This window comes from Westerdykella ornata (genome assembly GCF_010094085.1).
Source record: "Westerdykella ornata strain CBS 379.55 unplaced genomic scaffold EI97scaffold_33, whole genome shotgun sequence".
NCBI classification, from domain to species: Eukaryota; Fungi; Ascomycota; class Dothideomycetes; order Pleosporales; family Sporormiaceae; genus Westerdykella; species Westerdykella ornata.
Window position 1 is genome coordinate 17,679 of NW_022986883.1, and position 14,887 is coordinate 32,565.

A 14,887-nucleotide genomic window follows, 5' to 3' on the forward strand; every position below is an offset into this window, starting at 1 on the left:
CAGGTTTTGCGAGAAGCTTTGTGGTTCCTCTAGCTACTGTAAAATAAGCTGCAGGACAAAGCTCCACTCAGATTATTATCGGATAGTTGACAAGCAAGCCACGCTGACTAGGTAATCCTACCGAGCTACGGAGGACAGCACTCTCAGCTCTCAGACGAGCTCGAGAGCAAACACGCTTGGGTCCTTCCCCTGGGGTAGACCAGGAAGTGGTTGCAATTGAGCAGAGCATACATACTGTAGTACTGTGTATCCAAGCATGCAAGTGCCATTGACAAATCTACACAGTAGACTACATGCAAGTCGGGATGTCATGTAGCAGCCGGCGAAACGTTTCAACCGGCGGGAGAGCGTTGTATTATTGACGGCTGCAACAATTGTACTCCGTACTCCCTCCGTGGTGTTGGCGGAAAAGAGGTGGCTGGGGCAGAGCATAGATAGATGGACACAGCCTCGCGCTACGACAAAGAAGACTTGGGGGCCGTTGAACACAAATCCTCATTGAGATCCATGGACTGTTGGACATCAAGAAACTAAAGATTGCTGGAACAAACGTAGTGCTAGCGTCTGCGTACGTAATATGACATATGATAGGGCAGAAACCCAGAGCGTGCGATCTGTCAGCCCTTGCTTTGTTCGACGCGGTGACAGTGATAAACTAGCGGAAATGGACTCCTCTTCTTCAAGCTCCGCCTGATACACTCGAAAACGTTGCAAGGAAGCTGCTATAAACCCAGTTGCCGACCAAACCGAAGAGCGCAAGCTTATTGAGACAACCAAACCGCAGGTCAGGCACTGGACCTTGAAAACCATGATTATCTACAAACTGGTCTATGCCTCGAGTCGCATGTGGACCTATAATACCCCAGCACCATATTTCCCTCAAGGACGAGTGTGCCAGCCAGGCCTGCACTCCCAGCTGCACTGTCATCCATGGGTCATATACCGAGTACCTGATGCTATGCCAGCCCACTCCTAGATCCTGGACCAGAAACACGACCAACGCCGACCGAGAAAATGGTCTCCCATGTGCACATGCCGGCACTGCCGTTATCTAGAATTATTGTTACATCGCAAAACCTCGATTGTCCCGGCACGTAGGGAACTGTCCATCCCCACCAAGCGCCTGCAATGCTCAAAGGTAATACAGTGGGAAACGACAGAGAAAGGGAAGCTAAAGGCGCGCTCCGCGCACCATGGTATGCCGAGTTTACGCGAAACCGAAGTAGTCGCCTCCAGCAGTCATCGCAGTGTACAGCTGCTTTCGTAGATCCTCATATGAGTCGTACTCTGGAAGGTCAAGCTCTATGGGGCAGTCAGTCAGCATGTGTCTCGAGCAAGCGAACTCAGGTGCGGTGACTTACGGTTGAAGCAAGTATGGCTGGAAGGGAGGCGATCCTTGGCGCCAAAGTCACGGTGAATGTTGAATTTCGAGAACCCGTTCATGCCCTCCAGCTCTTTGAAGCCATTCAGAGGAACCTTGCTAGTGCCTGTGACGAACTGGAGCAGCTTGGCACGCTCTTCCTTGTCAAAGGAGCGCACAGCACGCCAGAACCACTGAATCTGCGGCGATGCCGCGGTGTAGTTGTGATACTCTGTATTGTTCTTCCAGTCATCCACATTAATATCTGGCAGGCCAGAGATTAAAAGCTCGAGCTCCTGTTCGCTGAAAATGGCGATTAGTTCCGCTGGCACAATATCGTGGAAGCCCTTCAAGAAATTCTCAAGCTGCTCGTGAACGGATCCAGTGAGCCGATGCTCAGTGACAAGACGTACGTATTCGTGCTTGTTTTCCTCGGTTACAGGGATATTGCGGCCGTCTGGAACCAGGTCAATGATCTGAGTCTCGCCAAAGGCCTCTACCTCTATGGAGAAGGTCTCCGTGATTATGTCCGTTATATCGTTCTCGAGCATCCACTGTAGCGATTTGTAGTAGTCCAGGTCCAAGGTTTCCATGTCCTTCAGGTTAACAGGACGGCCTAAGATGCGCTTGTAGACAGCTCTGCTGAAGTGGCAGTCCAGAACACGGCCTTCGTACAACGCTTTGCCAATGATGCGCCCAATGAACTTGAAGAAGACGAGGTGCTGATCGTTGATGGCGCTCAAGCGGTTCGGATGGAATGTAGTACGATCGGAGGCGACGGGCACGAAGAGCGCGTAGTCTGGGTTGAACATCTGCCGTGCGATGGCTTGGAACCATTCCCGGGTAACACCGCCGGCGTCCACGCCTTCTTCGCCATGGAAGCGAATGTTGAGCTTTCCGTACTTTATCTCATCCGCGGTCTTGAAGTACAGGGACTGGAAAGAATCCATGAAAACATGATCACGGCGGATGGCGAGCTGCAGGGACGGGTGCGGATGTCGATCTTGATGGGGCCCGCGTGCATGGAGCTTACGACTGAAGTAGTTACGCTTGTTATCGAACTCCAGGACTTTCGAATTCTTGACCAAGAGCGAAAATGTTCCGCTCATGAGCTTGGGGTTTTGACGAACCAAGTCATTGAGGATTTTGCGGTGCTCTTCAGTGAAGGTGAAGAACAGACTCTCCATTCTGTTCTCCGGCGGAGGGCTGGACAGAGCAAATTCTTTCGGCAGCATCTTGCTAAGTGGTGCGTCCTTCAAAGTAGTGTTCTTGCACACCACCATGAGCGCTTCGATAAGAGGCAGGAGAATTGTCGCGATGTTGAGCATGTTGCCGCGTTGACGGATAACGGAGAGACATTCACTCAACTTTTGCCATAAGCCCGCAAAAGTCGAACTCTCGTACAAGGTCATTAGAATATCTTCCTTTTGAGTGGGCGCCAGTGTGTGAGTGGGCTTGCCATCTTCCTTATCTTTACCATCCCTGGCTGGATCAAAGAGATAGTCGAGCGCCGTTAAAACTCTCAAGAGCTTCGCTTGGTCCGAACTGGGAGGGGAGAATTTGGCGAGGGCCATACCCTGAACATCGGTCGGAGTCTCAGCACGGGAGACTTGCAAGGTCAAGTCTGCAAGGTCAGCCAGGGTACTCCGCGCGAGATCCTGCGCAATGCCTAGTAGCTCTTTGCCAAATGTCTCCTTGGCACCGGGGATTGGTGAAAGATTGTTGATGATCGACAACGTCTCTTGGAAGACTTTGCTGTTGCACTCCCGTGCCGCCAATATCCTTGCCACGAGCCGCAGATTCTGCTCTGGCACCTCGGGTGGCACAAGTGTACGGTGTTTCTTGGACTTGTCATCTTCCCCCGATATCTCTTCGGCTTTCGACGCGCTGCCTTCACCAGTATTCGTTAGAGCACCCGCGTGAGATGCATTGCCTTCCTCTATCGGTGCCCTTGACGGCTCTGAAGCGGAATGCATATCGATGTCTTCGCTGGCAAGGGGAGCCTCCTGGGCTACTGGGGGTTCTGCGCTGGGCTGACCTTCGGAAGAAGAAGGGGCTTCGGGTTCGGCTGCGTCGGTTTGCTCTCTCTTGAGGACTTGCAGGGGCCCTGTTATGACTCGAAGAAGCGTAGTGAGCTGTTCCATGATTGAGGAGCTCTCAATGATAAGTTTCCGATCCAGCAATCCGAGAAGTGCGTTGAGGGGGTATCGCGTAGCTTTATTCTCCTTGCTTTTCCCTTTCCGGTTTCCACGATTCTTGAAGCCGACGGCAGTTTCATGTTCGGTAAGGAAGAATGACCACACGTGAGGATTCTTGTCGGTAAGCTGCCACAATGCGTGAAGACACTGCTGCACCACCATCATCGGAGAGATGTCTGGATTGATAGACAAAGGCCCCGTCTTGCGAGGAGTCTTAGCAGGTTTCTCAGAGCCTTGCTGTGGCTGTTTCGCGCGCAGTGACAATTGAGCAAAGCTCCGCTCAACGGCATTAACGTCTGCGCTACCGTCCTGAAGGATCGAAAGCAGGATACTGATTACCTCGGCACGATTTTGCCGGTTTTCGCACACATTGCGGAGGATATGGCTTAAGCTGGCCTTGGCACTGCCCTGTTGAGGGATAAACATGAGGCGGAGCAGTGTGGCGACACCGGATTTGTCCAGCATCTGAACACATGGACGGGCCTTCCTCCTCTGTATTGGCTCATCTCCTCGAATCCGTCGGTCGTCACGAACAAACTCGCCAGGAAATTGGTTCAAACGACGGTGGTCACCGTGTGCGCGGGCCTCAGCTACGATCTCAGGAGGCAAGTGCTGCAACGTGTCCTCGTCCTGCTCCCACAGGATCGCCTGGCGCAAATTGGGGTCTAATGTAGCCAAAAAGCTTGCTGGATCCATCTCCTCAGCACGAGCAGCTCCAGCTGCACTGCTTCGCTGGCGAGCTTCCTCACGCTCCCTACGGCGCCGTTCCTGAGCTTCCTGATGGAGAACCTCATCGCGAATATTCGGGGGCAGGGCTTCAAGAAACTCGGGATCAATATCGGTGGGTGCAGTATCCGGCTGACTCTGCTGGCGTCGTCGATGCTCCGTGATCTGTTGGATGAGCACTTCTTCTCTAAACTCCTCTGGTAGGGCGTTTAGATACTCGAGGTCGATGCCGAGTGCACCAATGTCGATCTCACGCCCTTCAAAAGTGGCAATGCTAGACACTCGAGCTGATGACCCTGCGGCTTGGTCGGCTGAAGGTTGTGCCTGCTCTACACCTTCCATCGCCTGCCCTTCGGCGGCACCAGCTGACTCTTGATCCGCTGCCTCTCCAGACACCGCCATGGCCGCCCGCCCTGCAGCAGCCTCGCGCTCCTGCTGTTCGCGCTGTTCCCTCTCTTCCCTCTCTTTAGCTTGTTTCGCTTCGCGCTCTTCGCGCTCCCTCTGCTCTTTTCGTTCCTGTTCCTCCTTGAGCTTACGCGCAGCCTCAGCCTCCTTCTCAGCCTGACGCTTTTTGGCTGCTTCGATCGCAGGAGGGACCATAACCCTGAGGATCGAGTTGATGACACGCTGGGCCTTCTCAATAGCGGCACTGCCATAGAGGATCCTCGCTTCCTGCTGCCAGCGAGTGCTCGTCGAGCATTTGGGGAAACTGATCGCAGAGTGAGGGTCTTCGCGGGCAGAACGCGTTGAAACAGCCTCCCGGGCACGCGTAGTATCCCGCACAGACGGTGGAGCGAAAGGCATAGGGATCCCAACGACACCATTGTCAAATGTAAATTGGAACGGACCTCCTCCTTCCATTTCTCTCATCGCATTCAGCAAGTTGGTAATGAACGACATTGGGCTTTCACCAGGGGGGAACGCGCGGGGTCCACGGATTTCCAGCGCTTGAAGTAGGCCGCCGCCTGCAGCTGGATAAATGGGGAAAGACGAGTCCATCCCGCGGGCGGATGACCGACCGGCTCGCTGGAGCAGTGGGTTGGTGCCATCCTCTGTAGCGCGCGCATTTGCGCCAAGTCTATTCGAGCGATATTCAGTAGGGACGAGGATGCGACCTGCTGGGCCTGCAGGAAACATCCAGGGACTGAGTCTATGGGCGTGGCGGGCAGGGGGAAATGCGGTGTCGTCCCAGCCAAAAGCGAGCCCACCAAATTGATCTTCGTCGTCTTCGAGGCCGGGATGGTACACGATCTCTTCTTCATCGTAGTCATCTTCGTCTTCCTCCTCATCTGTCGCTCACATTAGCAGACATAGCATGAATTGGCAAGTCTGAGTACATACCTTCGTCTTCAGGCATCTCGTCTTCCAGGAACTCATCTAAATAGGCGTTGTCCAAATTGCGAATGCGTTGAGCGTCATCACTGTTTTGGATATGCAGACCTTCTTCGGTGTTGGCGTTTGTCCATAGCGTACCGGGAGGGACCATGTGCCCAGGGATAGGCACATCGAGTTGCGCGGAACCGTGATCACCATCCCAGCTTTCCTCGCCATCATCTCCGAGACTGGCATTCTCATCATCGCCCGTGACTTCTTCCATGTCATCCATGTCATCAAACTCATCCATCTCATCCATTTCATCGTCATCATCCTCTTCGTCATCCTCCTCGTCTTCGTCTTCATCTTCCTCCTCGTCGGAGTCCATCTCGTCACCAGAAATCATGTGGTCACCATCATCCTCAAGGACAACTTCGACATCTACGGCATCACCAGGCAGACCTTCGATTGGACCCATGTCACCCATTTCTTCATCCTCTTCAGAAACTACGTCCTCGTCGTCCATGTCCTCATCGTACTCCATGTCATCAGCAAAGGCCTCATCATACATTTCCTCATCGCCTTCGTCATCTTCATCCTCGGACTCCGACTCCTGACCAGGTTCATACATGCCAAGAGTAGAGTTGCGGAACAGGTCGGGGGTCTCCTCACGAGTTGCTCCTACCAAGTCATCGTCCGACGCCGAAGAGATTTCATACTCGTCAACCGAGCCCGGTGCTGCTGACGAATCATAGCGAGTGCTAAGGTCAACGGCAACCGACGAGAGCCATTTGAGGGGCTTCAGTATGTACTTGACGGCGCGCTTCGCGTTAGGAAAGTTTAGATCAATATCTGCAATGGCTGTCGTGAGCACAGTGATGAAGTTCTTCTCATACATGATCTTGGCCATCTGTTTCATGGAAGGCGTCAACTCGCTATTTGGACTGACGAGGGAACCGTCCGGTCGCTGCGACACCATCTTGGAGAAGATATCAGCGATGTTCAAGAGCCGGGAGTACTTCAGATCCAATGGTTCGTCGGAAATACTGGCATCCCTAAATGCCTTCAAGGCATGCTCGAGCACGAATTTGCGGACAAAGAGAAGATCCAGGTCAGTCTCTAAATATGGCGACGTTTGGTCCGACGGCTGTTTGGGTTCGTAGACCTTTGCGCATAGAGCAACAATGACGTCGATGGCGCAGCCAGACGTCGCCAGCTTCTTTTTGAAGGCCAAGTCGCCCTCATGGTTCAGAGTTCCGACAGGGACCAGTGCGTTAAGGAGATAATTCAACACCCCGGACCTTGGTTTCGAAGGCGTCGACGCGTGTGGGTCCGCTTTCCTCGAGAAATTGATAAACTCAATCTTGGTGCGGTTGTAGCTCTGCAAGAGTTCGGCCAAACATTTCAGAATGAAGCAACGATAGATGTAGATAGGGTGCGCTTCAGACTTAAATTCCATCTTCTCGGCCGTCGATGGCTCTGAAGGAGAGGCAGGATCCGGCGGCGGGGTCTCTTCTGCGCTCGTCGATGTAGAGGCTTCTCGCACAGGCACTTTGGCGGACGCTGAGTCTTTCGCCAGGTTCATATTATCATCAACATCCTTGTACGCGAGAAGTTCGCAGAGTAGGTAGTGGATCACGCCATCTGGATTCTCCACAACAGGCGGTTTTAGTTCGGACGTCTTTGTACGCTCAAGAACGGGCGTTTTCGGGTTATCGGTGGATGACGACGCCGCTTCACGCGTATTCTCCGATGGCACGGCAACGGTACCATCTTGTAAGACGGGCTCAGCATCCTCTCGCTTCTTAAGCAGGAGGTTTTGAGGCCGCTGGTGAGGATCGAAACCCTTCAGTTGGAGTTTCTCATTGGTAACCTGCACAAACAAATCCGGATCCCGAATCGCGAGATAGTGCAATTGCCTCGTATACGCTGTGGTGTCTGTTTGTCTACGATCTCGTTGCTCGAACATGATCTGGATTTCGCGTCCCATGACCTCGCGCATGATCTCTTCATCTTCAATAATGTGTCGCAACACAATCATGAACGCGCTTCTCAATGCATCATTCGTAATGCCAGCCAGTTGACGAACCATCAGAAAGAGGCGTTGAATATTACGTTTTTCGGCCAGGCGAACGGCTATCTTCCGTGTTCGTGTCAACATGACCAGGACTCGGGTCACTGAAAGAGCCAGAGACTCATCCTTCCCTATGCGCGGAAGTACTTCCAGAATTGCATCCAGGAGACGCATCTTCTCATCCATAGACACAACTGGCTGAGGCACATCCTCGATCAAGGCTTCCTGCTCGTCTCCTGTTGGAAAATTCCAATTGATTTGCTGTGGGACCTGATCTTCCGCGAGCAAACGCTCCAAGATGGCAAGGGTTGGCGCTATCCACGGAGAGGACTCATCCGCGGACTGGTCAGGAAAGATCTTGATGAATTCTAGCATCATGTCAAAGTTGTCCTTCAGCTCGCCCACAATAGCATCGTAGAAACCCCTATCTTGGATTACTAGTGCGAGTAAATGGGCAGAGGCCGCAATCCTTTTGCCCTGCTCTCGGAAGTTGTCTCCGGTTTGAAGAGATATCAATGACTGCACGAGGGTGGAGCCAACGTCAGTACGCATTGTGGCGGAATCAGATGCCCTGGTGACGGCTGCAAGAATCAAGTCAGCCAGTTCAAAAGTGGCATCCTCGTGGGAGTTGAGGACATCCAGAGAACGGTCGATAAGGGTTTTGCGAAGATCGTTTCTCTTCTCTTCCAAATCGGCTGGAGCGACAGATCCTGCCAGGTTGCCATTCTGCATCCGCCTGCGGTAAGCGAGGAATCCCCAGTTCGACTCATAGCCTGTGTCGCCCAGTCGAGTTTCCTCAGCCTCTCCTGCGTCTGCAGAGGAGGCCGCTGCAGCGGTTGGCTCATCGCCTTCGGAGTCGTTGCTGGCAGTGTCGCTACCATCGTCAGCAGCTCCGGGAACTACCACTTCCGCTGTGCGTGGCGACAGAGATAGGTTGCGCCATTGGGTCTCGTACTCTGGAGGCTCGTTGCGGCAATTCTGTCCACCGTTCATGACGTTGCGGCAGTAATCACGAGCTGCGACCACGTTGTCACAGCATCTGTACATGGCCTCTCTGGCGAGTAGCATGTCCCCGTTGAAATCCTCCGCCAACTGCGCTATGCGGGCATCGGTGCGAGGCTTCCACTGCTTCCAGATCGGCTTGTTACGTTTCGGAAATTTGTCGGTGGTCTTGAGTGCTCCCTGTTCACCCTCGCCCTCGAGGATCGTCTTCAGGATGGCGATGGCGTTTTTGACAATGGACTCGTCCGCACTGTCCATAAGCTCGGAATCCCATAATTTCTGGACGGGTTGGGTAACATCATAACGGAGCTCCGCGAGAAATTGCGGCACAGAAAAATAGTCTGCCCTTTCTCGATCACGGTCGACGCGCGCTTGCGATTGGATTTGCGCCGTCTGACCCGATTCGTTGATGACCTTTTGATTGATGATGTGCACATAGAAGTCAAGAATGATGCTGATGCCCCCCATGGACATATCGAAAAGTCGTCGATCCTGTTCCGTGATACTGTCGCCCCGAGCATTGACGTTTGCCGCCGCTGACGTGTAAAAGGCGTCGAGCATATCGGCGAGCACCTTCATGCCGCCGAGATTTCTGAAAGAGACCAACATCAGAGTCAGGACTTGGGTGTTCCGCTCAAGGCTGTGGCTGTGGCTTTCAATCATCAGCTGCGAGACTGAGTCTAGCGCTACGAGTTGGTAAGCATATTTGTCCTGGAGGGAGTTTGATTCTCGTGGAGGTTCATATAGTAGCTGGTCGATGGCAGCCTGGGCGAGCTGATCGGACACCAGATAAGCACACTGCTTCTGATAAGCGTCGAGGGCGCGGCGATAGAGCAACAGCTTCCCAAGCGTGTGGAAGAACGGTGTTATTGTCTTTGAGACCCTGGCAAGCAGGTAGCGGAGGATTTGAGTGTTTCTAAATCGAGCACTCTGCTCCCTCGGGCCTGGATTGCTCGCCGGCGAATCCGAAGTTCCTGCAGCAACCTCGCCCTCAGAAAGTGCACCTGCATTTGCTGCTACACCAGGCCCGAGTAAGTCAGCTAAACTGTCCATAGCACGCTGCTCATATTCGGATGTACCCCCGAGTGGCGAACGGCTGAACGGAGCATGTTTTACCCATTCTTGGGGTATGCTTTTACAGAGAAGAACTTCCTCCCAGAGACAGCTCCTATGGAGCCTCCCGAGACCATGCACCAACCGAGCATACATGTCGGCCAAGTTGACCTGGGCTAGGTTATTATGAGAGGTGCGATGTCCGAACATCAACCCCTGAAAGGTAGTGGTCAACGAGGCAAGAAGGGAACGGAGAGTGACAAAGGCCTTAACGTAGTCGGTGCCACACTGGAGGACGCTGTTCGTTGCCAAGGCTGTCTCCATTTCGGACGGATCGAAACTCGTAAAGGGCGCGAAGAAAGCAGCCTGGCCGGTATGATCCATCAAAGGCTCCAGTCGGCTCAAGGCGCGGAGGGCGCGTTTCAATATGGAAGGCATCAAAATATGCGGCTTCTGCTCCACAAGAATCTGTACGACACGTCCAAAGTCTTGGCCAGCACCCCGTGGTTCATCGAAGTCAGGTGTTAGGCATGGGAGATTGGCGAAGTCCAGAATCGATTCGATCCCTTTTTCCTCGATGTACGCCGTGCACATGCTATTGTTTCCGAAAAAGCCTTGGAGAAAGCGACACATGACCCGAATGTACTGTGTGGGAGTGGCACGGTCACTCTTCTCCTCGTTATCCGCGACGTCTCCCACTGTTACTCTCACACTTCGGTCGTTTTGAGCGGCGTTCTCATCGGTGCTATCCATATCCATGTCCCCAGTATGTGCAGCAGCGTTGTCCACACCTGGCCAAGTCCTGAGCGCTTTACGGCCACCGGCAACGAAGACGACTCCATCCGTGGACTCAAGCCATAGTTTCGCGCCGACACCATGCTCAGCTGCTTCGGCAGAGCACAGTTCAACGACACGTGAGATTGTATCATTCAAGCATGACAATACGCTGGTCCTCAAGGACGGGTGATGACGCACCAGTTCATCGAACGAGGTGCCAATCACCGTGGCCATTTCGGAATCGGAGTCGAGGGCTTGAACATGCGCAGGACTTTGGAAAATGTGGAAGAAACGCTCCAGAGCCGGAGAGGATTTGAAGAGCTTCATGCCAGCTTCGGCGAGACAAATGGCACCAAAAGCGGGAGGGAGACTGGAGATGGCCTCTGGGACCGCAATGATTCCTTCGAGCTCACTATCGAGCTTGGAAGAATTGGTGGTGGTGTCTGTGCGCTGTCTTGAATCATCTGGGGGCGTGCGCTGGGAGACAGTCTCAAGGAAGGCTTCGCTGAGCCCCGCTTCGGCAATAATGGCGTAACTCGTAGGCTCATTATGAATGAAGCTAGTCAGTATATTGACCGAAGAGCTCCATACCGTAGAGCCATAAGTCCGAGGATTGCGCAGAACAGTCTTTAGACCGCCCAGCAGTTGTGGTGAGTCAATGAGATTCCTCATGATCCTATCCGTTGTACCGCTAGTATGGGTCAGCATGTGGTTGAGAAACTTGAACACCCATCGAAGGGTCTGCTGGTGGTGAAAGGGGATTTGGTAGTCCGTCAGCCCAGTCTTGTACTCAGCGGGCATGCCTTTGCCTTGGTCGGCGAGTGACTTGGAGACATCCACCTCATAGGCAGTCAGGCTGGCCAAAACATCCAGCCCCTTGGCATTGACGAGTGCTTGGAATGCATCGCGCAAATTGTACACAAAGGTGTCGAGGAATTGGAGGATTTTGGGGTGGTTGCGCTCAGCTTGCTCAGTACGTAGCGACAGGACCTCAGTCAGAATTTCCAGCAAGCCCGCTGACACCATGCCCTCGCCAGTTCGGGGTTGCGAGCTGGGCAGTGTGTTCAACAAGGAAAACAGTGCTTCTCGCCATGCTTCGTCTTTTTCACTCGTGGTGCTCTTCACGCCAAGCTCGGCGACAGCCTTTCGAACTAGGTAAAACAGAACGCCATGATTGACGTTAACATTAAGAGCAGCGCAGACATCCGGAGCCTTCGTTTTATGCCTTGCCAGGGCTTCCAATGTGCAGAGAGCCAGTGTTTGCAATTCTCGGGATTGACCTGAAGTACCGTCTCCTGGCGGATGGACCAGCTCTGCAAGCTGATATGCTAACTGAAGCCGACGCGGCTCATCTGAATCTTGCTGGCCAATTTTGCTGTAAAACTCCTTCTCTCCTAAGACATAGACTAGGTTTGCAATGGCGAGAAGACGGGTAGCGACCACACCTTCGAGTCCAGCACTTCCAGTATGCAGAGCCTTTGCAAGACGGATCTTATGGAAAAAGCTTGGCCGTGCGCTGGGAGGTAAGACAGCGAAGCCTCGCTGTATCAACTCATGGATATCTGTCTGTGAGATGACTTCTGCCGAGACATCGTAGACCTTAGGTCCGTGGGGACGTTGGCCTTCCATATCACCGCCAAATCCGGGGGTAACAGGTGTGGTAGGGGGGTCCGCATTTGACAAAGGATGAGGTTGTCTAGGAGTCTGCGACGAAGCGGTGCCCAAGCTCCGGCGTACCGGCGTCGGGGTAGCAGGGGCTTCCGCATGGGATTGCTTCGAGACACCTCCTTCAACTGCCGGTAAAGTCTCATCGTAATAGGAAATGGAGACGCCACCGAATTCATGTTTCAGTCTCGACTCTGGCAATGCTAGCAGGCCTACGAGATCCGAAGGGCTGATTTTGTCGGATTCGCTTTTACGCTCTCCCTTATCTTTACCTTTGCTCGCAGGGGTGGCAAAAACAGGCCCCGAGATAGCCGGCCCTTTGGGCAAGGGAAGTGCGAGCTCCCTCACTCTGTCAAGGTTGATGGCGTAATGGCTCTGTAGGAGGTTGTAAGAAACACTATGATGAGCCATGCGCATGCGAGCGGTATGGTAGCGCTGGGCGAGGCGGAGGCCCAGTCGAAGAGTGGCTAGCAATAGCGAGAGCGATGTGGTATTGAGCAGCTTGTCTAAACGGTCACTGCTGTTGTACAGGGCGCGGTTCCCACAGTTCTCGATCAGGAGACGTGTGAAGTCGAGGATGCGCTCAACTAGCTCGCGGTCACCGTCGCTGGGAAGTTGGACCCTGTCGAGTATTTCATCCGTCGGCAGCTCTTGCTGGGCATCGTCCCCCTCCGCATCGCCTCTGAGCAAGAGCGACCGCGTGAAAGGCTGTGTTTGAAAGGAATCGACAAGGCCATATTGTTGGGTAAAGAGCTCGAGGATGCGGTCAAACCGGTTCAGCACGGGTATCCAATGGTACAAATCGCCACGGGGGAAGGGCCAGAGTTTGGGAAAGGCGGCGAGATGGCTTGGAAGTTGGTACAGAGGAATGGAGGCTGTGGCTCGCGCGAACTCTGCTATCATAGGCGACTAAGAGCGTAAGCAACTTGGTATTGTAGTAAAGCATGGGGTTCTCTTCAGGCTTACCCGTGTTATTTCATGGCGCGCCGTGGCTTGTTTTTTGATCTTCATGACGGCAACTGTGAGGCCACAGGCCGCCTGTGATCAACCAACCTCCACCCAGTGAGGTAATAGAAAATCCTTCGCCGCTTCCCTATATTGACTATGGGCGGGCAGTAAAACCACACGGTCTCTTTTGCAGCTTCGAATGAGGGGAGGGTTTGTCCAGAAGTCAATAAGGGTCTGTGAAGGTTTGACTGCAGTCAGCTCGTCCTACGGAATGTCGGAGGCTTGTGTAGGCGGAATAGATCAATGCTGGCGGTGGAGAAAGCGTGTATAGAGCTACTCTAGTGGACAGAAAACCCGGAAAGGGGAGCCGGGAATGAGCTGGCAACGGAGCGATCTCTCCAGAAACCACGGTGCAGGCGTGGAGACAGAGATCGGCGATGGAGGAGGATGAAGAGCCTGGATGAACAGATGGAGCTCTAGGGCGTTCTGAACCGGAGTAGATTTAGGGGGACGAGTAGGATAAGGAAGATGAGATCGGTAGGGCGGGTTGGATGTGATGGAGGGGAGCTTCGTGGGTAGTTCATGAGAGGTTGATGGAATGATGCCAAGGCCACCAAGGCCCGAGCGTCGGATGAGTCAGCACTCCAGCTCAACGCTCCAGTATGTACTTGTACAAGAAGCTCGCCAGGAAGGGCAGGCAACCCGCAATCGCGTAGAGTGAAGAAGACGATGGCTGCAACCATGGTACTACTGCAAATAAGACATCGAATAAACGGGGGCAACCCCGCTACCTGGTCAGTTCATGGCTCGCTGGCCGCTAAGTCTTGGTACCGTAGGCGTACGCGCATGGCGCTCGCTGGTTAGAGGGAGGGACAACACTGGAGCAACCCACGACGTGCACTCTCACGCTCTCTACACAAGCGTTGCCCTCAAACGCAAGCTACATGTCCGCTCTCATGGTGTAAGCGTACTTGCATCTCCCGTGCACCGTTTCCCTGTCTGGCTCTCGTCATTCACTCGCGCAAATCGCCGGTCCCGCTCGCAGAGTCTGGGGCCTCGTCTCCATCCACCATCCTCATCGTCTCCTCCAGGACCAGCAGATCCCGCTCCAGCATTTCCGCCCAGTTCTGGATGTCGCCCAGCTCGTTGAGCTTCTTGGTACTGGCATCGGCCAGCTTTTGCCACTGCGCGCTCTGCTTGGCCAGTGCCGCTGTTTGCTTCGCCAGCTCCTTCTCCTGCTTCAAGATGGCCGCTGAGTTGCTGTGGAGGTCTGCTGCTCGAGCGCGCATCTCCGAATCGACAGAGCCGCCGATAGAGGCGAGCGACGCTGTCACTGCTGCGCGCGCCTCCACCGTGCGCGGGGAGGACCCGGCGTCCGCGGGCATGATGTCTTCCGAAAGCTGGTGAGACACTGTCCGAACTGAGCTAGGGAAATGGTGCTGGGATATCAAGGCAAGTATATGCACAGTGGTGACAACAGTGAAGATTTGTGGTTGCCTTACGAAGGTAACGACGTGCAGGTCAAGGGTTCGAATAGAATATGCCTTTGGGAGTGAGGGTGCTGAGGTTGAGTCCAGACTGCCGTGTGACAACCTTGGAACCATCCGTGGTCCGGAACCTAGGGAGAGCCATCCATGGATGATAGGCATAACTGGCACGTGTAATGCGACTTACTGTACAGTTTACACCGCGCATATTGATCTCCTGTCAGGTCTGCACTTGCCTATATCCAAACGAATACTCGGAGGGAGAAAGTAGAGAACGGTGGCC

General features: G+C 53.8%; 2 protein-coding genes across 2 annotated transcripts; both read right to left on the minus strand.

Moving 5' to 3' along the window:
• Positions 1–1,008: 1,008 nt before the first annotated feature.
• Positions 1,009–13,386, minus strand: EI97DRAFT_196139 (uncharacterized protein). Its single transcript, XM_033793640.1, has 4 exons — positions 13,136–13,386; positions 5,626–13,078; positions 1,362–5,573; positions 1,009–1,302 (listed from the first exon to the last, which is right to left on the minus strand). Exons 1-4 carry the CDS (start codon positions 13,178–13,180, stop codon positions 1,208–1,210), a joined length of 11,805 nt encoding a protein of 3,934 aa, XP_033650331.1. The 5' UTR covers positions 13,181–13,386; the 3' UTR covers positions 1,009–1,207.
• Positions 13,387–14,130: 744 nt separating this feature from the next.
• EI97DRAFT_384969 (uncharacterized protein) lies at positions 14,131–14,502 on the minus strand (the record flags this gene model as incomplete). Its single annotated transcript, XM_033795998.1, has 1 exon — positions 14,131–14,502. One exon carries the CDS (start codon positions 14,500–14,502, stop codon positions 14,131–14,133), a length of 372 nt encoding a protein of 123 aa, XP_033650332.1.
• Between the last annotated feature and the right edge of the window lie 385 nt (positions 14,503–14,887).

Excerpts from the sequence above, each read along its gene's own strand:
- EI97DRAFT_196139 (XM_033793640.1), bottom strand. The coding sequence starts at position 13,180 with ATGAAGATCAAAAAACAAGCCACGGCGCGCCATGAAATAACACGG. Across the intron at positions 5,574-5,625 it reads CGAGATGCCTGAAGACGAAG|ATGAGGAGGAAGACGAAGAT; the intron begins GTATGTACTCAG and ends TGTGAGCGACAG. Across the intron at positions 1,303-1,361 it reads CAGCCATACTTGCTTCAACC|AGCTTGACCTTCCAGAGTAC; the intron begins GTAAGTCACCGC and ends ACTGCCCCATAG.